Source organism: Cebidichthys violaceus, unplaced genomic scaffold (assembly GCF_023349555.1).
Source record: "Cebidichthys violaceus isolate CVI_PGR_0920_01 unplaced genomic scaffold, fCebVio1.0.p SCAF_1, whole genome shotgun sequence".
Lineage (NCBI taxonomy): Eukaryota > Metazoa > Chordata > Actinopteri > Perciformes > Stichaeidae > Cebidichthys > Cebidichthys violaceus.
In genome coordinates, this window is record NW_027176262.1 from 4906131 (window position 1) to 4931364 (window position 25234).

General features: G+C 41.7%; 2 protein-coding genes across 2 annotated transcripts; one reads left to right on the plus strand and one right to left on the minus strand.

The window, feature by feature from the left end:
- Window positions 1–25: 25 nt before the first annotated feature.
- tbrg1 (transforming growth factor beta regulator 1) lies at window positions 26–18046 on the plus strand. Its single transcript, XM_068707247.1, has 33 exons — window positions 26–145; window positions 970–1217; window positions 1376–1524; window positions 1634–1759; window positions 2866–3027; window positions 3150–3261; window positions 3348–3490; window positions 3726–3882; window positions 4222–4325; window positions 6545–6594; window positions 6816–6932; window positions 7117–7244; window positions 7370–7518; window positions 7649–7774; window positions 7926–8087; window positions 8547–8745; window positions 8827–8957; window positions 9072–9237; window positions 9404–9507; window positions 11354–11387; window positions 12740–12886; window positions 13334–13379; window positions 13454–13536; window positions 13679–13715; window positions 14914–15150; window positions 15269–15339; window positions 15552–15784; window positions 15869–16005; window positions 16243–16389; window positions 16560–16657; window positions 16747–16857; window positions 17048–17193; window positions 17434–18046. Exons 1-33 carry the CDS (start codon window positions 26–28, stop codon window positions 17520–17522), a joined length of 4269 nt encoding a protein of 1422 aa, XP_068563348.1. The 3' UTR covers window positions 17523–18046.
- LOC137870222 (sialate O-acetylesterase-like) lies at window positions 17937–23309 on the minus strand. The gene is made up of 10 exons (XM_068707261.1): window positions 23092–23309; window positions 22640–22801; window positions 21937–22091; window positions 21535–21673; window positions 21165–21330; window positions 20919–21001; window positions 20700–20833; window positions 19006–19160; window positions 18679–18865; window positions 17937–18593 (listed from the first exon to the last, which is right to left on the minus strand). The coding sequence occupies exons 1-10, from the start codon at window positions 23144–23146 to the stop codon at window positions 18342–18344; spliced, it is 1488 nt and encodes a 495-aa protein (XP_068563362.1). The 5' UTR covers window positions 23147–23309; the 3' UTR covers window positions 17937–18341.
- Window positions 23310–25234: the final 1925 nt, after the last annotated feature.

Consider the following 25234-nt stretch of genomic DNA (forward strand, 5'->3'; position numbering starts at 1 on the left):
GCCTGGTGGAATGTGCATTTAAAACATGGAGTTGCTCTGGCTGTGGATACCTGTTTTGGGCTCTCTGGTGTTAGCAGAAGTCTTGTGGACTCTACCCATCGATCAGGATCAGTGGCCGAGGCCGGAGGATGTGGAGCTGGCTGAGGTTTGTTGGTGGACGACTGACTTTATGGTTTATATTAGACAAAGATATCCCATTCGAAATGTTACCGCTAATGCATATTTACCTACATGATTATGAATGTGACTTTGGTTGTGCAGAAAATTTAGCGAAATGCAGCCAAGCAATGTTTTGTTACTGTGCATTTATTTAAAAAGGTTATATTACTACAACTTAATGCAGGAGTTTGTGCTTACATTACAATGTATGCATCTACTTCTGTTTCCTAATGAGCCACTATTGAACCAAATGCACCAATAATCTTTCCTTATTTTAAATGCTTATTTTTGAACTGTAAAGACTATTTTTTTTATTTTTGTTTTAAACAAACTGCTTTGTGATTGTCAGAGAGGTAATTGGTCAACTGTCAATGAATTACATTGCATATAGTGGTTCACATGGAACCACAACACATACCAATTATATATATATACTAATAATGTCCAAGTATGGATATATCTCAATGTGACAAGTTGGACAGAGAAAAACTAAATACGGTGTCTCCCTACGGTTCTAAATTGCAGCTCCTTCTGCGAATCCACTTCTCAATTATGTCAAAACCCCTCATCTCCCTCTTTCAATTGATATACTTAACTGTACATTTAATGTGGTCAATGAGGGACAATCCTTTTACCTGGATTCACCTCATCTGTGTCTTTCATGAAATGAATCACCAAATTAGAAAAACATAACATTGCTGAAAACTGTCCTCTGCTGTCAACACAATTGGACTACATCATATCCCGATACTAGAGAAAACACCTTTATTAAGACCTGATCCTCCAGATCTGAACTCCTCTCAACAACAGGGCTACCTCAGGAGGTTTTACAACCTGAGCCCCGGAGGCAGCGTGTCGGGGAGAAGGATCCGGTCCACGTCGTCAACCATGGAGAAGATCAGAGAAATGCAAACCTTCTTTGGTCTGAGAGAGACAGGTGCTCTGGACCCTACCACCCTGGATGTGATGAGGGAGCCCAGGTGTGGTGTTCCAGATGTGGAAAACTTCAGCTTTTACCCCGAAAAGCCTAAATGGAAGAACCACACCATCACGTACATGTGAGATGTTTTCTTTTTACTGATTACTGTAATCTTGTAAAATGAGTATTTTCTTGTAGATTTCATTTAGACAACAGATGATATGTTACTGGAGCTGCTGCTGTGGAACTTGTTGTTCTTACTGTCTGACATTCGTGCGTCCGTCTTTGGCCCTGCAGGATACGCAAATACACTCCGGACATGAAGAGAGAGGACGTGGAGAAGTCCTTTCGTTCAGCCCTGAAGATGTGGAGCGATGCTGCACCGCTGAGGTTCGTCAAAGTCAACCATGGCAAAGCTGATATCGTCTTCTCCTTCGCCCGCAGAAGTAAATCTGAAAATCCCTTCTCAAGAATTACTATTCATTGTTAATAACAATACACAAAGAAAGAGTCCTCTCTAAATCATAGCGTGAAGAAGTGTCTTTTCTGTTGCAGCTCATGGAGATTTCTTTCCCTTTGATGGACCCCGGGGAGTGCTGGCTCACGCCTTTCAGCCAGGAGAGGGGATAGGAGGAGACGTGCACTTTGATGAGGATGAAACATGGACCGCGGGGAGGCAAGGTTTGTCAGAATGAAACACAAAAGATTACGCTATAATTCCATATCTACTGTATGTTCTATATCTTAGCTCCCGTAGCATAGAAGCTAAGAAACAGAAGCTATGAAATGTACTTCTACATTTTAGAGGGAGTCATTGTTTTTTTCATCAACTCAAGCATACAATTCTATGCATTGTTATATCATTAAATTACTGAATAGTATATACAATTAGCTGCACCCAATAGCTACTTGCTGAACACACTGCGGGATACATAATAATTAACCCAAATATGCTATAATAATGTCATTGGGGAAGTCTCCTGCACAATGAGTATTTTTCCTTTTGATACTTTAGGGACATTTTGCTGACAATACTTTGATTTCAAGCCTTTTGCTTCTTTTTACATTTTAGTATTTGTACTTCTACTTAAAGGGGAAATTTTCCACCTTGTATGTTGATGTCCTATCACTGCTGATCTTGCATTTTGTGCTATATTGACCGAGAAAGCTGATCTCTCCTGCTGCGGAGCCAGGCCGGTTGCGCTTACATGTACCAGGATGCATTACACGCAAGCGGCGATTGCGCTGTGTCTGACAAATGAACAAAATAAACCCACCAAACAACACACCAGACACTGACACTGATGACAGCAGACTGATTCAGTTTCTGTTGAAATCGGAGGGCAAGTTTGTATTTGCTCTCAGCAGCTCAGAGTCTTGAGGTGTCTCCGCCGTTCATCTACGGCTGAACATCTGGGTCAGCCAAAACACTGTGAATTTCTAAAATCCTTGTACATAACATCCTCAGCACTCATATGTTGGGATGTCATTTCCTCTGTTGGAAACGTAACACAAAGCCACATTGTGCCCCACAGCTACCAAAGCCGATTGTAGCACTCTGCATTCCTCTTTGTGAGTTCAAACTTTAAACACCACCTTCCCAGCAGGTATTGCTCGTGACTTTGTCAGCTGACGGAAAACACCTGATATGACGTCATCACTTGGGTGTGGTCAAAAGTGAAACATGCCTGAAAGTTTGCAATCCACAGACAGCAGTTTTCAGCATAATTCTGTGAGGATTTACCAGCCGAATGTACTAATGGGACTTGTCTGTTGCTGTGTTTCAGGTTACAGCCTGTTCGCTGTTGCAGCTCATGAGCTCGGCCACTCCCTGGGTTTGACCCACTCAAAAGACCCCTCTGCTATCATGTACCCCAACTACAGGTACAAAAGCAGCACGCAGTACTCTCTATCCAAAGATGATGTGCTTGGGATCCAAACACTGTATGGTGAGGAGCAAATTAAAAGTGTACAGTGACTGTTTGCGCAAAATGGAACTAAAACGATCAGAGAGGAGTGCACCGCTATGTGCAATGCCATATCTAATGTTTTCTGTTCCAACGTTTCTTAGGAAAAGAAACAAGGAACGTGGAAACACAACCAGCTCCCAAAAAGTGTGACCCCAACTTTTCTTTTGATGCAGCAGTTATGATCCAAAGCGAGATAGTTTTCTTTAAGAACAGGTACATAATATGTCAAATATGTTTTATATTATGATTGCAACAGACCTTCAAAGATGCAACTGAGTGTGCTTATTGTTTCGACCCAGGTACATGTGGATGAGAACAACGCAGACAACTTATTGGAATCGCCTGAGAGAGAGCCACAGCAGCACATATTTGCCCAGCATCAGCTCTCACGTGGATGCCGCTTATGACATCCCTGCCAAAGGCGTGGCGTACATATTCACTGGTAGAGTAATGGACAGTCTGCAAAGCATCACTTAGGGTTTGTCAGCATGACATTGCTGGATTTCCAGTGGGGAAGCGGGGGGGGGGGGGGGGGACAAAATGCGACCAAATTACAGCCTTGTGCAACTTAAGTGTTGCAGTCCATGCAAGAGGCTAATTGAGTTTGGCAGCGCTTGTGGTATGTTGCTGTTTTTCATAGTGTCCCAAAATGCAGTGACACGGCTGTGTTTTTCCAGGTCATAAGTACTGGGTGGTTCGAGAGCTTAAGATGAAAAGTCACGCTGGCTCCATCTACGAGTACGGCTTCTCCTCCCAAGTCAGGCAGGTTGACGCTGCCGTGCACATCAGTGAATCTGGGAAGACAGTCTTCTTCACAGGAGAGGTTTATTACAGGTACCTTGTTCTGATGCCAACCTGCTTCACGTTTGAAAATGATTTTCTGTTTTGATCATGACATGAAAAGAAAAACGTACCCATCAAAATGAATAGATAAATACATTATCCATATCTACACTACACCTATAACACCCATTCAAAGGCAGTAAATCAGTTTATTAAATTACCTGCCACTTGACCAGAAGGAAGTCTACATTATAGCTTAACAGCAGAAATGTTAATCAACAAACACATTATCTAAAATATTGAGCTCGATGAACAACATTCATGCGTGAACATACTAACATTCCTGCACTGAAAAAGAATAATCAAAGTATTCTAATTGTCCAATCTCAGGTATGATGAGCGCAGGAGAAGGATGGAGCCCGGCTTCCCCAGACTCATCCAAACAGACTGGCCTGGAATACCGAGAAGGGTTGACGCTGCCTTTAAGTTAGACGGTAAACAAAAAGAGAAAAACTGTCACAGCTTTCGGCCATGAACTCTGTATAATATAGACCTAAGCAGCAGGATACAAATAGAGCACAACTGAAATAGAAGTTGTAATTTCTTGTTTTTACCGTGTTTAGGTGGTAGACGGGTGGGGTTCACCGCACTGGACACACTTTTTATACTGAAAACGCCATTCGACCCAGTTTTGGAACAATGTGTTAGTCAAGTAGAAATCCTGTGTTTACAGCTCATTTGATTTGAAACAACACCAGGAGATAACACACTCTTTGTATGATGTTCTGTTGACAGGTAGCATCTTCCTCTTCAGCGGGACAAAATCCTACCAGTATGACTTCAGACAAAACCGGGTGGTGAATGTTATTTCAGCAAATTCTTGGCTAGGATGTTGATCCAGTCAATGCAGTGGTGGGCAAGTTTCTGAGAAAACATCCTTGAACTGCTATAGCTGTAAAACTGAGATCATAAGTATGTGACATCATGTATTTGACTGAATTGTTACGGTTTAGATTTGTGTTTACCTGTATGTCAATTGCATCTCTCACCGCCCTCTCGGGTACAATGACATGTATACATCTTCTTATATGAAAGGATGTACAGTACTGAGAACTTATAATGTGAATATCAAATGCAAAGTGTGTCATTGTTTTACAAATATTGTGGACTTTTTTTTCTGGATGTTTGTCCTTACATTCAATACTGAGTACCATTGAATAACCACCTAATGTTAGTGTTAACGGAACTTTGAGTGTGTTGTAAATCTGAATATGAATGAACAGGATGTGTCTTATTAAACTGGACAATAAAATGTAATTTTTGGCCATAAATCGTAGATGCTTTTGTACAGCAAAGTTCTTTCATCTTTTGATCTTCAATGCAGTGGTGGAAGACTGTTCAGATTCTTTAGCCCCAATGTAAAAATACTCCACTAAGAGTTAAAGTCTTGCATTCAAAAGTCCACTTGAGTAAAACATGTACAGGTATTATTAACAAAATGTACTCTAAGAATAAAAGTGCTCAGAATGTAAAATGGCCCCTGTCCGTGTTGCATTATTTTATATAATATTATTATTTTCTAAGATGCATTAGTATGTGAGCAGCATTTCAATTGGTCGCGATTTCTTAGAGGCTCATCATAGATTTTGAACATTTTAATCTGCAAAGTAAGCCATTAATTACAGCTGCCAAATACATGTGGTGGTGTAAAATGTGCAATATTTCACTCTGAAATGTAAAAAATAAGTATAAAGCCACATAGAATGAAAATACCTAAGTACATGACAATTGCATTTCAATAAGCAATAAGGCTTGGACTTTTTACTCAACAAAGCATATATACGTAGTCAGGAAGGTGCAAATATTCAGCTTCTGTCCACTCAGTCTGTTGTAACATGAGCTGAAGTGTCCCTGTAATATTGAAGTCTGTGTAATGCAACTTTGGCGACATTGACATCCCCAAAAAAAAGACCTCAGTGCCTTGAAAGAAAGTCATGTGACGTGAGTTAAATACACTCGCTCATGTTTACCCACCAAACTGGACTATGGTCACCGTAAAACAAACATTATCAGAAAGTACATGAGAACACTGAAAACAACAACATAATAACATAATAACATAATTTTTCTTGACAGAGTAGCTGTTTTACGTTTGTGGGTGTGAGTTCCTGTTTTTTCCACCAAACATCAGAATTTAAGATGGGTGAACGAAGTAAGTCAGTGTCATTTAATTGAGATGCTTGTTTGCAGCTCAGTGTTTGACTTTGGCTCTTATATTACTGTATACTCTCATTACTCTTGTCTAGTTTAGTGCACTGTGACAGAATATACAAACGCATCAGAAGGTGAATCATAAAGGTGGGATGAAAAGAGACACTTGAAGGCATCTCATTAAAAGAAATGGTGACAACAGAAGAAAACATAAACCGCTTCACAGATGTTTCATGAGTGAAGCTAACGTGATCTTCCCACTGTGTTATCAGAGGGGCCACTATTTACTCCCCCCCACCCCTCTCTGGTACAGGGCCTTGATGGATTTGCTAAAGGGGACACCGCCTACTCTTGTTCAACTTATATCAGAACAATACACACCTCAGCCTGTCAAGGCTGTCTTTATAAGAGGACAGTGGACTGAAAAAAGATTTTTTTTTAAATATGTCTCTTGCTTATTTTTGGATCGTGCTGCTGGGTTGTTTAGCCCTTAGTCATGCAGCACCTACCATCGCTCCAACAGTTTCACCAGAGGACGAAGACCTGGCGGAGGTAATACAGAATATATTCTCGATAAATATTAGAGATAAGAAGTGTCTGGACTGACCATGTGGTGGGAACATCTTTTATTTAAAGACACTAGTGATGAGAGAGATGAGACGGGTTGCAAGAAGTCTCTAAATTTGTCTAAACAGGAAATAAGCTTTGCCATAGTCAGATGAAATGAACTATGAATTGCTTGGAATGAAATCATCTTCTTCTTCTGTTTTCAGGGATACCTCTCTCGGTTCTACGCTGATGTTGGCGTGACAAACTCCTCAGTGCAAAGAATCCTTAAGAGCTCCTTCAGCCAGGATCTACAGGCCATGCAGGCTTTCTTTGGCCTCGAGGTAATTACAACGAATGAAAGCTTTGAAGTCTAGGTCTGCACTCTTGTAGTCAAAGAAATTGTGACTGCTTATAACTGACAAAGGATTGATCGTGTGGCAAATTGCAAAATGTTCTCCGTTTTTAAAACCTCACTTTTCTAAATCTCTACGATTTTGTCACCTCACATCATCGTCTGACCATCAGGTGACGGGTGTGTTGAATAATGAGACTGTGGAGGCGATGAAGGCACCAAGGTGCGGTGTGTCAGACATCAGCCGATATGGACACTTCGCAGGGAAACCCAGATGGCAGAAAAGGCTGATTACATACAGGTAGTTGGTATAGGAGCGTGTTGTTATTGTCAATTATGTTACTCAGTTCGTATTTTTGGTGGTTGAACATATAAATAAAGGTGATGATGATTATAACAACATGCCGTGTGATATGATTTCAACAGGATCACTCAGTACACTCAAGATCTGACCCAGAGTCAGGTGGATGCTACCATTTCGCAGGCCTTCCAGCTCTACAGCGATGTCATCCCTCTGGACTTCAAACAGGTCAACAGCGGTACTGCGGACATCATGATCCTCTTCAAGGGTGGATGTGAGTCTGGATTGAACGAGAGATTCTTAAACTGCCAGCTGATGTTTACGTGAATCCTTTTCCTCTGAATGCAATTAAAGAATTGCACTCTGGTACTGTAGATTACATGATCTTGTTTGTGCTATTGCAGATCACGGGGACTATTACCCTTTTGACGGGGCAAATGGAGTCTTGGCTCATGCTAACTCTCCTGGACTGGGTCAGGGAGGGGACACACACTTTGATGATGATGAAAGGTGGACTCTCACCCAAAGAGGTAAAGTGTAATATCTGTGCAGTTCGTACAGAGGTATATAATCTCTCTCTATATAAATATGATGTAAATTTACTTCCTTACAGAACAGACATTATTAAGTAAATGTACTGTATAATAAAACTGGTCTGACATCGTAATCTGCTGTGTTGAGGTGTGAATCTGCTGCTGGTGGCGGCCCATGAGTTTGGCCACGCTTTGGGCCTGGATCACTCCAGGGACAGAAGTGCACTAATGTATCCCACTTATCGATATGTCAACACAAACGGATACAGGCTGCCAGACGATGACAAGCTTGGGGTTCAAGCCCTTTATGGTGAGCAAAAACATCAGACACCACACAGTCTTTGACATTAAAATTGGATTACATTAGGATGAGACAATCTTCCATTAAAACTTTTCAAGTTGGATATTGCAAAATCAAAGCCAAGGCACATTTTTTTTTTACTTTGGCTTTATCTGAGCAACATCACAAAATCTTCTATTCAACCAGAAAACAACTGACATATAAATGAATATCTTGTGCTGTAGTTTGTAATTTTCAACTTCCGTTTGGATGGAATGAACTGCATAGGAATTACTCTGGATCTATTTTATATGCATTGTGGTTTGTATGCTTGAGAGTCAGACTAGCTCTAAACATGGGTTTAAGGCCCAAGTATAAATACATGTTTCTAAAAGTGCATCTTTTAGTTTTTATGTTGATAGTCATTTGCCATATGATGACTAAAGATTCGAGATTAGTCAATTCTGATGTTGCTAATCCATCTCTCAGGCAGCCGTACATCAGTGCCCACAACAGCACCAAAACCTGAACCACCTCCTGGCCCAGACCCTGGGCCAGAACCAGAGGAACCAACAGAGGATCCAAACCCAGACCCTCTGCCCAACCCACGAAATGAGCAGTGCAGCCGCAACCTGGTGTTTGACGCTGCTACCTCCATCAGGGGAGACCTGTTCTTCTTCAAAAACGGGTACATTTTGATGCTGTAACAATCATCTTGTTTGAGTGGGACATATACACAATTACAATTACATTTTAAAATCTTTACTAGATACTATTGGAGGAAGAGTTCAACTACCAGAGGAATCCGTTTCACGAAAGTGAACACAAAATGGTCACAAATCCACTCTGTCGATGCTGCCTTTGAGGTCCCATCCAAGGATGTGGTGTATCTTTTTGAAGGTAATGTTCATAAGGGTTTTGTTAGGTTTTAATGTTGAATATACTCAATTTAATTAGTACTGTGAAGGCATAGGCAACCACACGATATAATTACCTCCAAATGTTTCTCTACAGGTCGTCAATACTGGGGCATAAGGGCTTATGCAAAAACAGTCATTTCAGGTTTTCCAAAGTCTCTCACCAACCTCGGCCTCCCCTCTTCAATCACTAAGGTGGATGCAGCCGTCTATGTGCCAACCACCAGAAAAACACTCATTTTTGTGAACAACCAGTATTGGAGGTGAGTGTCATGATCAAGTCTTTTTTTGTCGTTGTTAACGTGACATGTGTCCGCTGGTCTTTTGTAGATAAAATGAATACAAACACCGACCATTGAGATATTTATTGGGTACGGCTACATACCGTCAAAGCATTTTTTTTAACTGCCTCTCTTTTCTCTCTTGCAGCTATGATGAGGGCAGAAACCAAATGGACTTTGGATATCCACGATACATCACTCAGGATTTCCCTGGCATCGGCTCCAAAGTAGATGCAGCCTTTGAGAATTATGGTGAGAAATGTCGTGCGTGTAACTCATTCACCCCATTTCACAAAAACGATCATCATCATAATCAGTATACTTATATTAAAAGAACTGTTTCGCATATTTGCTTTCCTGTGGAGAGTTAGACGAGAAGATTGTTACCACTCTCATGTGTCAAACTTCATGTTTGTCCATTAGACATGATGCTACAGCCAGTAGGTTAGCTTAGCCTAGCGTAAAGACTGGAAGCAGGGGGGAAACAGCTAGCCTGGTTCTGTCCAAGTCATAAGGGAGTTATGTGGTAGACTATTCCTTGGCTGGGCATCAAACTGTTCCTTTAACAACTGATCAAATCAAAAATGTGTCATGTGAAAAGTTTTCCAACCGTAGATATTTTTCTCAGGAGTTGATGGAGAAACAGAGTTTAAAGTTAGAATATATAATGAGGGTGAATAGTAGACTTACAATTGTAAGGTTGCTGGAAACATGGCTCGAAATGAATGCTGATGTTACTCTGTATCTACTGGATGTGTTAATAGGTAGCCGTTTGCGAACACGTTCACCATAATAACATCAATACTTGCATATTAATGGGACCTTCCCTCCCACAGGATACCTATACTTCTCAGATGGCCCCAGACAGAGTGAATACTACCTGCAGTACAGGAGAGTGATCCGTACACTGCTCAACTACGGCTGGCTCAACTGCTACTGAGAACTCACAGACACAACTACTCAACAGTCTTTGTACAAGATGTGACTGCAGTTGAAAAAAAAATCAAATGAATGACAGTATTATCTATTGTTATGATGTGGGATAACAGTTGTCAGAGACAGTCTAACTACTGTTGGCAGATGGCAAATAACAGGATCAAACCAAGGCAAAGGTCAGCGAGTGATAACCATTAAATCAATTCTGTAAATAATCCTTGACCTGCTTTAAAATGTTTCTTGTTCATATTTTTCCAAGGGGAAATTGCAAAAATATGCACCGATAGTGAACGTATTTGTTTGGAGACGTTTAAGCTAAATTGCACAACTTTGGATCTAAACTAAAGGGGTTTAAAGTTACCCTTTGAACACATCCAAGGGTTACAAATAAAGAGCTCCTCTGCAATTCCACTGCACAAATTGCCATAACAGGGCCCAACTTGCAGAGTATTTATATATTTGGATACAAGATTAGCAAACAACTTAAGCCATTAGTTCTTCTTGATCATGTTCTAGCTGTTATGTTGTGAAATAATCCAGTATTTTGCCCATGTTGCAATTTTTGAATTAGGACCACAGGGCTTGTTTAGTGCAATTTTGGCCACATGAGAGGACATCCCAATTTAGAAAGAGAGCTGATTCACTACTGTTTTCATGAACACGGGTAAATTAAGGATTTTATAGTTTAGTGTTTAGATGCTAGTTAAGGCACAAAACAAACCAAGGAGGTGATTAAGTGCAGGAGATACCATCATAATAACATTTGTTATTTGGACTATTCCCCCCAGTAGAACACAGTTCCAATGATTGTCTCGGGAAAAAAGACATGTTGCTGTTGAAAATTTCAAATTGAATTTTACAGATATGTTAGCACCACATAGTAAATTAAATGCATCTCCATTGTACTGGGGAAGAGACATAAATCTCACAAGCATGTATTTTAAACCTCAGCTGATAAAAAATGCACAAAATAAGCATAATGACTATTTACCACAATGGGGTAAGTGAGAAAATGCTTTTGCTTGTGAATTATTTTTGCTGGTCTTATAAAAAGATTGATATGAAGTACGTGATTAAAACAGATTTAAATAAAGCTTACCCTTTTCAGGCCAGTAAATAGGCAATAGTTAAATTTAGATTGGCGATGTTAATTCCTCAGTAGCAAATAGGCTCAGTTTGTCCTCATTTCTAGCAGTCACTTGTGGATTTGAAGGACTTTTTTTCCTTCTTGGTTGTAGGTGTGGTATATTTGTGCTCTGCAAGATTTCCCTGTAATCTGTGTTTTGTTCTCTGCACATAAAACAACCACACACACATTTAGGTCTTTGCCACATAGGCCATTTTGCAATGATGAAGAATGAGGGAAGATATTATTTTTAAAGCACTGAAGGTGCGAGAAAGAGGAAAAACAGAAAATCAAAAGATAATGAGAATATGTATTTGAGAGTTATCCTGACCATAACGAGAGTTTTTCAGATCACAAAGTTATCAGTTATCAGCTGCTGGAGCAGAAGCAGTGTTATTTGACGATTGATGCGTATGGAGTTCAGCTATGAGAAGACCTCTCAGACAAAAGAAAAACTGGAAGGAGGAACATGATTCAAGTTTTATCTTAAATTATGTTCAGAAATGGTGTAGGAAAGATTTGTAGTTCAGAAACATAAGAATAAATAACTAATTATATCAACATTAAGGTAAGACCGAGAAAAACATCTGCTTTGGTAAACTTTGTGTTCAGATTTATTATTTTCCACATGGTGTGAGACATACTGACATAAATGTCAAGTAGCACTTCTGCCCCCTTTTACAGTATTCAACACCTATAAACGTGACCTTTTATCACAGATTTTAAAAATAACATGCCCCCACATGCTTTGAAATAATTTAATCTCAATAATAAATTTCACAAGCTCAAAATCTTATTGACCCTTATTTGAGCCATATTGTAACATAAATACATTGTAAATGTAAAAACGGGGTTAATATTAATTAATAATATAAAAAACAATATTGATATATATGAATTAATAATATTATTATCTATTTCAGAAACTTTTAGAAACTGTATAAAAACGGCTCTGTTCCAAACAGACTAAACCGGATATCCCGTAAAAGTGTTACCAGGAATACTGTCCGGTGTGAGCCACGGAGTTTTGTTCCTCTATCTACTCGTGTTTTCTTTTTGCTTTTGAACCATCTTACTAAATAAGTTTTCTGTATACAGCTACATTTTGTAGTTCTATCTTTACGACAGAAGCTTAACGTTAGCTTGCAGCCTCTCTGAACACATGTAAACACATGCGAAGAAGACGAGCGAAGGTTCCGCTTTTACACACGGAAGCAAACAAACAGGAGCACGAGCAAACAGAAGTGGGTTTGTTGGTTAGCTACAGTTTCACTGAGGTGTGTGCTTCTCGCTAACCGTTACTCTTTTACATTACGGTAGTTGTATATTGTATTAGCAGCTGTGAGCTACTAGCGAGTCTTAGACCGAACGAGATAACAAATGCATCGTTAATGCTTCTTCTCTGTCTCGTGACAGGTCCCCGTCTCCTATGGATTCACTCAACACTTTTGAATCTGAGATGGAGGCTGAGGGTCAGGGGAGCTACTCTCTGTTTCCCGCTCTGGACAGCATTGCAAGTCTATCTGGGACCGCTGAGACTCTGGAGAGGTTGTTACAAAACAAAATCACGTGGTTTTAAAACGCTGCTGCTTATGGATAAAGAGAATACAGTCTGCAGGATCGGATAATGCATTTAAGGTTGCAGAGTGGGATTGCTGCCGAGAAGAGCATCCCACCTATGTAGGGGTGGGATGACAGGGAAACAACTCATATACAAGTCAAATTTGATGATTTCCTACACTTTGTGGTATCAAGTGATTCTAATCATCCCACATGTTGTAGAATTCAGAATATATACACACAGTAGCCCCCCCCCACGGGGTGCTTACAGTTGCCACCAGACCAGTTCATCCGGTGCCGTTCTATTATTTATTGAAATATGGAAGAAAATGTGCTCTCAAATATTGATATATCACAAGTAATGATTTTCAAAGTGCCACTAAATCAAATACGATTGTTACACTGGATGATACCAACGTGTTGTTTTTTTTCCCCCATTTGCAGCGAAACACCAAGTGAAATAGCAGAGAAGCCAAACCTCACATGGCTCGATGCTGCACAGGTATATTTCAGCGCGTAGTGACATTTGCCACAATCAAGACTGTTTGTTGAGTCTTTCTGCTTTCTCTCCCGCAGATTGTCTTGGAAGAAGCTGGACGTCCCATGCACATAAAGGAGATCAAACAGAGAATCATCGACAGGGGACTTGTTCAATCCAAGTACAGCAATCCTTTCGATCCACTACACGTATTACTACACATGTTAAGCCAAATCATGAGACGTTATTATTATTATTGAGTAAACCGCAAACTTGTTCCTGAGTCTACATTTAAACTTATTTTGTTTTCCTCTCCTTGGCAGTGCGAAGTCGAGCCTGGAAGCCGTCATGTACCGCGAGGTAAGGAGGACGTTTGCGCTGCAGTCTGACAGCAGCCTCTGCTGTCGAGTGCGATAACCTGCACCTCCATTCAACATCTGTGTCGGTTCAGTTGATACAGTACATGCATCATCTGTATTTCTGTCACTATTTTTTTTTTTCTTTCTCCATGTTTTTCCATCTCGCTTCTTTTGGCCTTATTTCACAACTTTAAAAAAAAAAAAAAAAAAAAAAGAGGCAGAAGCCGTGAAACTGCTTTATCTAATGGTGGAATTAATCTAAATCTAAAGTGAATCAAATTTGGGTTTTCCAGCCCCTCCCCTCCCCTCCCCCCCTCCCTCGTGCATTGGCCTCAGTCTCGCATTATGTTTCAGACACAAAAAGGCAGCAGGAGATTCAAGAGGATTGAGAACAGAAACGGAGTCTTTGCACTGCTGGTGAGTTAAATGGGACACTAATGCCAATTTCACACAAAAAACAAAATGCGTAATGGGATATTGAACATGCAGTTGACCTTTTTAATGCCAGACTGTTGGTCATGGATAAACACTGAGGTGTTGCTGTTCACACAAGATATGGGTCCAGAGCTGTAGTTTGATGATATAGACATGTAGTCATTTAAAATGGTAGATGCAGGTTGTTGTTGTTTTTTTTGCAGTGGAGATTCAAATGTATCCGGCACTCAGATAAACTGGTGTAATGTGAAAGGTTCAGTCCCTTACCTTATAATCTGATTAAAGGACATGAGGGGTGATGCATCTGCGTAATCCAGACGTGCATCATTTTATAGCAGAGAGATCTAGAAGTTAATTATCTAATATTTCTAATTATGGTTGCATTACTAATAAGCCCGTAATAATCCTTTAACACCACAGTGTCCGTACTTACAACGTAGAAGCTGAGCTCCAAAGTTGAACAGTGTTAAATGTTGAATCCTACTGGAAAATATATTGTTGTGAAATATATTCAGAGTAGAAATAACATCTTTATTTAGTTTGGTTTGAATTATCTCGTGCACATTTTGTTTTCAGTAACTCTCATTGTTTGTCACACGCCGGTTTAAGGTTCAAGCCCCATCTGTGTTATTTTATGGTTTGCATCTTATTCTGTATTTTCATCCGTCACCCTGAAGGCCACACACACGCATTGACGTCAGGTGGTGGTGGTCCACGTGAAGGTCAGATCTCTGTGTTGCTCTCCCCCCTCTGCTCCCTCACAGACGGACGAGGAGCGGCAGCAGGCCCTGCAGGCCTTCACTGCCCAGTCTTTCCTCGGCTCCCCACAGCACAATACCGTCTCCAGTTCTGGCTCGGGGGCCTCGGGGCACGCCTTCCCCTCCCCCACCAGTTCCTCAGAACATCGGACCAAGAGGAAGAGAGGCCCACGGAAAAAACTAAATGAAAAGTACCAACTCAAGTACCTGAGACTGCGCAAAGCTGCCCGCGCCATGATATTTGTGAGTAAACTCCCGACTCCTGATAAACCCTTGAAGGAGGCAAATACAATATGGTACTGTTAGAATTTAGATGCACGGCTCTTTAACTGTCAGTGTCGTTGCACTGTTTTACCTGCAGGAGAATGCGGCTCTCTGTGATGAAGTTGCCCACTTAGAAGAGAAGTTTCTGAGAGCTAAGGAGGAGCGGAGGTGAGCGATGTGTCAGATAGCATGCATCACACAACGTTCTAAAAATGGGTGTTTAGCAAAGACCGTCTTATTCACCTCACTTTATCCTGTTTTTTTACTCTTGTACATAATCAATGGGCTGTGGTGATTCTAAAAAATAGTTTTTATGTCATGTGACCCTTAAAAAAGAGAAACAATGATTCCTTCATGTTCATATTTTTACTCATTTCCAGGTTTTTGCTGAAGTCCTTGTTGCAGTACCAGTCTTTCTCAGAGGGGGAGCTACTGCCAACACCTAACTCAAGCTCTCACCCGCCTGGACCGCCTGCAGCATTGACCTCAGGTGCTGCAGGCGCTTCAGGCCTGTCTGGGGGGCATAACCTGGGGTCAACGGGGGATGAGGGACCGCTCAAAAAACCCAAGAAGGAAAGGAAAGAGCGAGGCAGGGAAAATGGAAAGGAGGAATGTGAGTATTGATGCAGATTTGAATGGTTCACATTCACCTTTTAAGACATTTGGCCCATTGTTTTGTTGTCTCGCGTTCCCTCAGTTCCAAAGAAGACGTCTAAGAAGAGAAAGCTGGCCGACGGGTCTCGGAAACTGGTGCAGCCCATCGCTCTGGACTCGTCTGGTCGCCCCATCTTCCCCATCGTACTGGGAGGTTTAACGGTCTACAGCCTGGGAGAGGTCAGTGTGTGTCTTTGATCACATGCCGGTGCTTTATAATCACCACGGTACAGTCATGGTCAGCCTCTGAACTCCAGCCTCACATGATATGTCCTATTTATAGTTGTTAGTACATACATGCTGTCTTCTTCCTAAGTTAACTGTCCATCAGATGGTAGTTCAACAGAGAAAGTCTACAACAGCCTCTCTAAAATCAGAAAAAGCTTCACCAAATCTAAACTTCTGATTGCTCTGCAGATCATCACAGACAGGATGTTGTTCCACGATGAGTGCGCCATCTACCCGGTGGGCTTCTGCAGCACTCGGGTCTTTGCCAGCATGAAAAGCCCCGACCAGCAGTGCCTCTACACCTGCCAAATCAAGGATGTGGGAGCAGGTCCGCAGGTAGATAGTTCTTACTGGAGTCGGGTCAAAAAAAAGATAAATAAATGTCTCTCTTTTACGTCCACGCGAACACAACAAAATGGACGTACTATGAACGGACTTGAATGGACTTTGAAACGATATGAATGAAATTGTTTACTGACGCCCGTGATCCTAAATTGACCCACCAGTTTGAGATTGTGCCTGAAGTGGATCCTCAGAATGCCATCGTGGCCTCCTCGGCCCTGACGTGTCACTCCAACCTACTGAAGGCCATCGCGTCCGTCAGGTACCACAGTTCACCACCAGATTTCCAAAACAAATATTTTCAGAAGTCAACTTTACTTCATAACTTTCAACATGTCCTTTTTTTCTTAGTTCCAAGTCTGTGGCGCCCATCGTGCCATCGGGGGCCGATTTCTTCGGCTTCTCACACCCGACCATCCAGAATCTCATCCAGAGTTGTCCCGGAGCGCGTAAATGTAGCAAGTAAGTTCATCTTCGCTCAATATGATGTAAGATTACCAGCTGCAACACACAGCATGCTCTTCACATCTTTTCTGACTCGCAGATTATGATTTAAGAATGAGACTGAGATTTCTTTTCATGTTTTTGTTCCATTGTTCCATTAAACATTGCATGATTCATATATTTCAATCGTCTTTTAAACTTTTCTTAGCTACCGATGGATCCGCTTTGAGGTGTGTCGCACGGGCGACGGCCAGGTTCCTCACAGCCTGTCGGAGGACGACGCCTCAGTCAACTTTGAGGCCTACCAGAGACACCGGGGCTTTGTTGACAACATCAAGACGGAGCACATGACAGGTGGCCTTCAGGTTTAACAGCTGGGCTTGTGACTAGGAGGTCACAGATGGGGAAATAATCAAATCTGGTGTCTTTCTCCACAACTGTCAAATGTCGCAGAATGTAATTAGCATTTCAAAGTAAAATAATTGCCATATTTCACTGTACTTCTAGTTGTGTCATATCTTGTATTTTCTAATGCGGACATGATCGCTCAGCATTGACGGTGACTATTTGTTTCATCCATCCGTCTCTCCTCAGGACAGACACCGCAGTCCCCTAGCTCGTCTCATCAGCACCACCTGACCTCCCCCACCATGAAGCCCTCTACCTTGTATTTCAGCTCCTGACCCTGAAAGTGAATTGACCCCTCCCTCTCTGGTTCAATATTTCAGGAAACTCAGACCTGTTATTTATTGTAGGACGTCTTCTAGCGAGTCCCAGACAGCATTAGTGTGGCTGTGTCCTAATATACTGGATGAGACTAACTGGAGTTAGCTTTGTGCTTTATGTGCCAATAACAGAAAAAACACACATCTGTATAGACAGTTGCATTTCTGTATGTATACAAACATGTGCTGGAATTTAGAAACCCACTTAATGTTTAACTTTTTTTTTTTTAAATAAAATGCTTTTCCTTTTACAAGTTTTGGTACATTGCACACTGTTGCATTGGTATTTAAATTGTGACTAATTCATTTTATTGTATTGCCATCTTGTAAAGTTAAAGCTTTGGCTTTAAATGAAACACACCCTCACAAACGTAGTTGTTGATTTGTCATTTATTTGTGCAAATTATGTTCAGTTATGAAGACTCATTTGTGTTGCAAACTTGAGTTTTGTTCAAATAAAACATCTGTCATGCTTTTCTAGATACAGTCCAGCAATTATTGGCAGCATAGATTGTCCACAGGATAAACAATGTAACGTATGCGATATATTATATATACAACCACGATCAGTGTTTTATCAAACAAACTGATAATAAAAAAATTAAAAGAAATTCCCTCTAAAATGCTTAAATCTTTAAAAAACTACTAAATGTAGCTTTCTCTGTAACAATCCTCTGTCATTGTGTTATCTTCTGGTAAATCTGACTACATATCGGGCCAATCAGCTCATTCTGACCAAAAAGGCACTTTTTCCATCACGTTGTCTTCTTACAGTTCCTAGTTTCCTTTGATTTGAGAGCGGTTGGTAATGAAAGGAGGCGCAGGTAAAATCCCGCTGGCGCTGTAGATCGGACAGGCTTTAAAGTCACAGGGCCAGTCTCTCCATGCATATCGGAGGGCAGCTACTTTATCAGTAAGCTGACACAAACTGGTCGATAACTGAACGGTGGTCGGACCCCAGTGCATGATGGGAGCTGGAACCCAGGAAGACTGAGGCCCACATGGAGTCTGAATCCCTGCGCAACAGATCTTGATAAAAGAAATAGAAGAAATTATCATATAGTTTTTGTGTTAGCTCTGTTAACCAATCCAGCAGGGGAATATGGGGCCTCACCTCAAAGACGTCTTTAGATGGTGTGACAGAGACTTTCTGGTCGTAGGTTATGTTGATAAACTCATGAGCCGAATGGATTATCTTGGGGAAAGGCCCTTGGAAGGACACGTCCTTCTCATTATAAGCCACTGCCCGTGCTCCCAGAGTCAGTCTGTAGGCTACATCCTGCTTGTCCCGTGGATGGATCCTGAAAGACAACAAAAAACACTCATCATTTTAACAAACACCATGGATGAACCAGTTGGTAAGACCAGATAGTTAGATAGTAGTTAAAAATAGCGCTGACCCTCTGCACCATATCAGTTATTAAGAATTGTTGATCCTTACGTGCCAAAGGGTGATGTTGCATCTGGTAAATCCAAAGCCACGGCCATGAAGGTTTTATGCATCCGAGGATTCGGGACGAAGCCTCTGTCTGCAGTCTGGTGCCAGCGGATGTTCGGAAAAGAGTCACTCTCGGAGCCTTTTTCGTAGGTGGACAGCTGCAGTACAAAGAAATTAGATTCACATTAGATTTACTGCAGATATTTGCGAAAGCTTTCTTTGGGTTATTTTACCTACATATTGGCAAAATACCAGCACACATTTCTGTCTGAGACACTCTTCTTTGATACAACCACAAGGGGGCGCTAACGTTAATAATAGGATGTTTGCAGATGACATCACACATCAACGTGCTTTCCAGCTGGGAGGCAGGTTCAATACTGCAGCAATAATACCTGTGGTTTAAGCTTTTTACGGCTGTTCCAACCAATCAAATCTGGGGGAAAACAAGGGCTACTTTCGAATCACAAAAACAGTTGTACACAAAAGGTGGCAAGTTTAAAAACCTCAAAGAAACGGCGACAGACATGGATCACAAACCTCTGTCTAAAGTCTGGAGGAGTGGAGTCAATTTGCTAACTACATAGCTAGCTAAAGCTGATGAAAAACACAGACCACGACCTCGGAACCAAAGTAGCATTGAACGACTTGTTTTTGCCCGGGTAGCTAGCATTGCTAAAAACAAATCTCCCGGCAGCTAACTAGCTAGCAAAAGCTGCGAAACACTAGCTACAGAACAAACACCACAGGGTGAAAACGTCGCAGCTCTGGCTGGCTATGTTTCTGGCGATATCGCCATCATGGTCGGTGTTTCTGTCATTATCTTTATGAGGGAGAAAGTTATGATGATGCTAGCTACCCGGGCAAAAACAATACGACAGTCATTCAATGCTACTTTGGTTCCGAGGTCGTGGACCCAACCGCTCATGAAATAGTTGGAAGCTTTTAGACTCTTGTACGCCTTCATCTGGCAAGCCGTGTAGTAGGAGGTCTGGAGGACGAGGTCTCTGGAGGACGAGGGGTCTGGAGGACGAGGTGCTTCCACACCGGGCAAATCAGCCAAGTTGCGGGAAAAATCGATCTTCATTTTGTAGAGATCGCATCCAATATGTGTTTTTATTTTCTGGCGTAACTGCTGCGTGCAGATTCAACCAACCCTTTTATGTATTCACTTTACTCCATTTCCAAATTGCGCAGTATTTAGGTTCTTCACTTCCTGCCCTCCATCTGATTTTCGCGCGTCATAACAGTCACGTGACTGCAAACAAGCTACAACACTGCAGACCTCCACTATTTTGATTGTTACTTTCTTAAATGTCTTGTTATCTGTACTTGTTTGCATTGTGAAAAATTAACACTAAATACTTATAGTAATTTGAAAAGTGATTTTGCCGTTGCATTGTTGTTGTTTTTTGCAACCGATCAACGGAAGTTACCAGATTTGGAACACAGAGGAGTGACGTAGAGACTCTATTGAAGAATTGGAACTAGCGATTGAGAGAATAAACTGATGTTTACTGAGGGAATAAATCAAGCTAGAAGTAGAGTCATTTTCTCATAGACTTCTATACAATCAGACTTTTTGCAACTGGAGGAGTCGCCCCCCTGCTGGTCAGTAGAGAGAATGCACGTTTTTAGACACTTCCGCATTGGTCTCCCTTTGCAGAACCGGAGGTTGCCGCCTGATAGTAAAATACCTGGACAAATCCAAAGGGGAAGTTGAGAGCTGTCTGCCCCCCCGAGCCCTGGTGAAACGCCATCCTCCAGTCATCAATCATAGCAGGGAAGGAACAGCTGTACTGCTCCTGATGATAGTCTGCATTTGCCTCACCTGAAAGCAACACAAGGCTTACAGATGCATGTTATACATACATGTGGCTATACTGAACATCTGATACCTGTGCAGGTAGTCTTACCTTGGTACCAGATGGCTCCTTTGATGGTCATGTTGAGCAGCGGGTGAATCATTGAATTCCACAAGACCGAATTCACTTTAGGACTGAGAGATTTTAATGTGCAAAAATAGTGCAGTTAGTGCAAGCTAAATAAATAGTACACTAGCTAGAGAACAATGTGTCACATGGTAGAGTTATCATTCTAAATCAGTAACCACACATATCAGGTGGTGGGTTTGCTAAATTGTGTTTGTTTTCATACTTTACCCGCTGTTAGTTTGCTGCAGTCCACACTGCTTCAGTGCTCTTGAAGATGACCAGGCTTCGACAGGTGTGCCCCCCCAACAGGACTCCACCAGTCCTATGGGGTACTGCAGCGTCTTATACAAGTAGCGTCCAAAGAGCCAGCACACTGCAGAGAACTCTGCCACATCTGGAAATACACCTGGCTGTTAATCAATCAGCAGAATTCACGTAGGTAGATGTACGCACTTAAACAAATAGCACCAGGAACATATGCAATATATGCAAGTTTCTATACACTGCAACTGGCTTAGTTGCAGTGTAATAACCCAAACCTCTATTCTGCAAATGTGTTTTTCAACAATTCTATGAACAAATAAACTTCTGGATTTACTTTCTGGCGGCACAGACCAGGGGAGTTCCACTTCAATCAAATCAGTTTGCTCAGTTTCACTCAGCTTCAAGGCTGCCATAAAAGTCCTCACATGAGGATACTTCGCTGCAAGGTCCAGCTCCTCTGAGGCATTGAAAATCTATTGGGAGAATGAATACAGTGTTCAGTAAACAATACAATATGAATAAATACATATATATCAAATAGAAAGTTATTTATGTCTGGAATGCTTCAACCTTTCTGACTACTACAGCAAATCTTCAGAGATGAAGCTAATGTAATTTAACTTCCTATGTTTTGTGTGTAGCATTATTGAAAGGGTTTTCTTTCTATGACACATTTTGTGTTACAATGAATGGGCTGATCAGAGAGACAGACAGGCGTTCACCCGGCTCAGCCCACCTTAGATGTTTGCAGCCACATGTTGCTCTGCCCTCCACACAGCCAAATGTCTCCAAACAGCACATCTGTCAGAGTGACTGTGCTGCTCTGAACGGCTGCCGTCACATTGTAGGGACCACCAGCTTCAACCGGGTCAAGGGTGACGCGCCAGATACCTGCAAAAAAAAACACATAATTGAACATTGTATTCACTGTATACAGAATAAGATGCACATGCACAGAATCACAGTAGGAAAAGCACAGGTGTAATTAGTTCCCGTAAGCTGCTTTGATTTTAGGGTCCTGGTGCTGTGCCTGTTGGCTCAGTATCACTCAGTGGAACACTTGAATACAATGGAGCCGTCGCGAGTGTTATTAATAAGTAACGCAGGCCTGTGCTTTGTCTATTTTAAAAAGTCAATATGTCTGCTGTGAAAAAGCCCCATTGTCTTGACATAGGTAGTCATCAGCTGATTGAGGAGTTGAGATCGATTGAAGAAACATTCCTATCCTTTAGACGTGCGTTTAGAGCAGTTGAAACATGTGACCAGAACTTCCGCCTTTTTTCAGCCCAAAACCGAACTGTCAAAACAGTGGTTACACAACAATACGCTCTGATTCAGACACGATACCTCTGCACACATCTGTCCCCGTATGACCCATTCCCTACTAGCCTGTGGCTGTCAGCACACACCCGACAACAAAAAGGGGGGGATGCACTCACCTTTTGTCACGTTGACCATTGCGGATTTCTGTTGCAAGGGTCCTGACAATGTGACGGTCAGCTGATCACCCTCAGGGCCGTAGCCCCACAGCACAGCGCTCTCTGGAGACTTCTGGAGCACCATGTGGTCTCCATAGTAGGAGGCAAAGCGCAGGTCTCCCTCTACACACACACATTATTATTTCCTTAGTGCTTTTGTAAAATGCAACGCGACTGTAGATGAATCAAACTCGATAATGTAATTTTCTTTTTTCTTAAATGCCAATATTTATAGGAGATTAGCATAGACATTGCATGCTGGATAAGTAGAAGAGAGGGAAGAAATAACGTCACAACTGTATTTTGTTTTTAAATACTAAGGCAGTGCTATGGCTAGCTAGGCAGCATAGACGCGGTTAGTTCCAGTACACTGCAGTTTAGCGGACAAACGCTTTGACAGACGGTATACTCACCACAGTCGTGAACAGAAGTAACAAGTATGAAGATAACACACAGTATCTTCGCCATGGCTGGACGACAACCAGCGTGAACAACAAGCTGGAAAAAAAAACTGTCGGATAAAAGTCATTCAAGTTAGCTTTACATGACAAGTGACAATACCATGTCGCTAACAGACCCGGAACATTTATAACCAGCTGATTTCCTGGCGCGAGTTATTGGGTCTTCTTCATCGTTGCGGTGACGTCACCATCTGACTGCGGATCTTCAAAATAAAAGCCCGAAAGCTCAAAAGTACCAACATTATTGACATCTTGTTTAAAAATATATTTGATCTGTTGAATGTTGTATTTAGGTATCTAACCAAATAGTTTTACTAATGTTATTGGGTGAAAAAACACGTTATAATCATTTTGATTTAAGCATAGGTTCACAGTTGTTTCAAGTCTGTCTAACAACACTACAGCTCACTTGTACATGTTCCTCTTTTCCAAACTAGCAACGAAGAGAGCGCTCTTAAAGCACTGCTAATGGAACAGATTGGGCTCATTTTGTGCAACAATGCATTCACAGGTCAAACTGAAGGCACTATTGTGTTCCTCAAGCGCCTGTCATTTTGTCCTCTGACTAGATACATGCCCTGTTTGCTAGTGTTAGGACCGGCTCGGAAGTCGCAACATAAGGAGGGACGCAACACCAGGTTAGATGCAACGAAACCCAAAGGTTACACTTTATTACATGAGACAAAACAGATGCAATGTGCAGCTCCAACAGAAGACCAGGATCTGGTGCTACTGAACCCTCCATATGGAATGGTGCAAAGGGGTCATGCTCAGTGCGTTTTTTTTTATTGGACTGACAAGGACCATCTTCTTCACAGGGCAACTGCTGTGGTAGTGAAGCTATTAGCCCTACAGGCTTAGTACCTTCTGACTTTTTATTGAGAGCATGACAGTTTGCTATGACATGACCAAGCTTTTTGCAATAAAAGCAAATCCTTTCAGTGTCCACCTGGCTAAAACCTGCAGCTTTTGTGATGGGAACTGAAGGAGACCCATTGCTTCCCGGTTGTAAACAAAAGGTGTGAGGAGAGGCTAAGCTCTTAGTCTCGCCTGTTTTGTCAATAAAGACTGTTTTATGAGCCAAGACGTACTCATCTGCAAGCACAGCAGCCTCCTCCACTTTAGTCACTCAGGTAGGTGGCCACCACTTCAGGGACACAATTTCTAAATTGTTCTAGAATAATCAACTGCTGAAGTTCCTCCTTGGTCACCACCTTTTGTGATGTGCACCACCTAGTGAAAAGGATTTCCTTTTCTCTAGCAAACTCCACAAATGTCTGCTTCTCCGCCTTACGATACCCTCTAAACCTCTGTCTGTAGGCCTCAGGGACCAACTCATAGGCACGCAAGACGGCTGCTTTAACGATGTCATAATCTGAGCTTTGGGTCAGAGTTAAAGAGGAATAAGCCTCCTGAGCTCTACCTGTCAGCATACACTGCAACAGAAATGTCCAGAATTCTTTAGGCCATGCTAAGGTGGTAGCAACACGCTCAAAGTGGGAAAAGTACTTTTCTACCTCCTTCTCACCAAAATGAGAAACTAAAGCTATGTTCTTAGCTACATCAAAATGAGGAGAGGAGATAGATGCAGCTCTTGACCTCAAATCCAGCTCCTTCATCTTCTCTTCATGTACTAGCCTCACCATCTCAAACCTCCTTACCTCTTCCCGTAGCCTCCATTTCTAGCTCTTTTATCCTGAATTGTAATTCCAATTCTCGCAAACGTACAGACTGAGCATCTGGAGACTGCAATTTCAAGATGGTATTGCTCTGCAATAGACACGAGCTGGGCTTTGGTACAGTGAGCCAGCTGCTCTATTGTAGGACCTTCACTGATCTCTTGAAAATCAGACTTCATTGTGAGATCACAAAAACAACTTTATGTGGAACAAACCCTCTACAAGGTAGCACACCAAAAAATGGGCTCCCCCTAAGTAAGACAAACCAGAAACACAAAGTAACACTACCACACAGAACCAGTGCTACCAAACAGCACAGCTTACCTACACAAAATCAGTAAGTGAAATGCACTAAACACTAGGCTGTCTATAAGAGCAGTTACTTAACTATTTCAGGTCACACAGTATAGAAATAG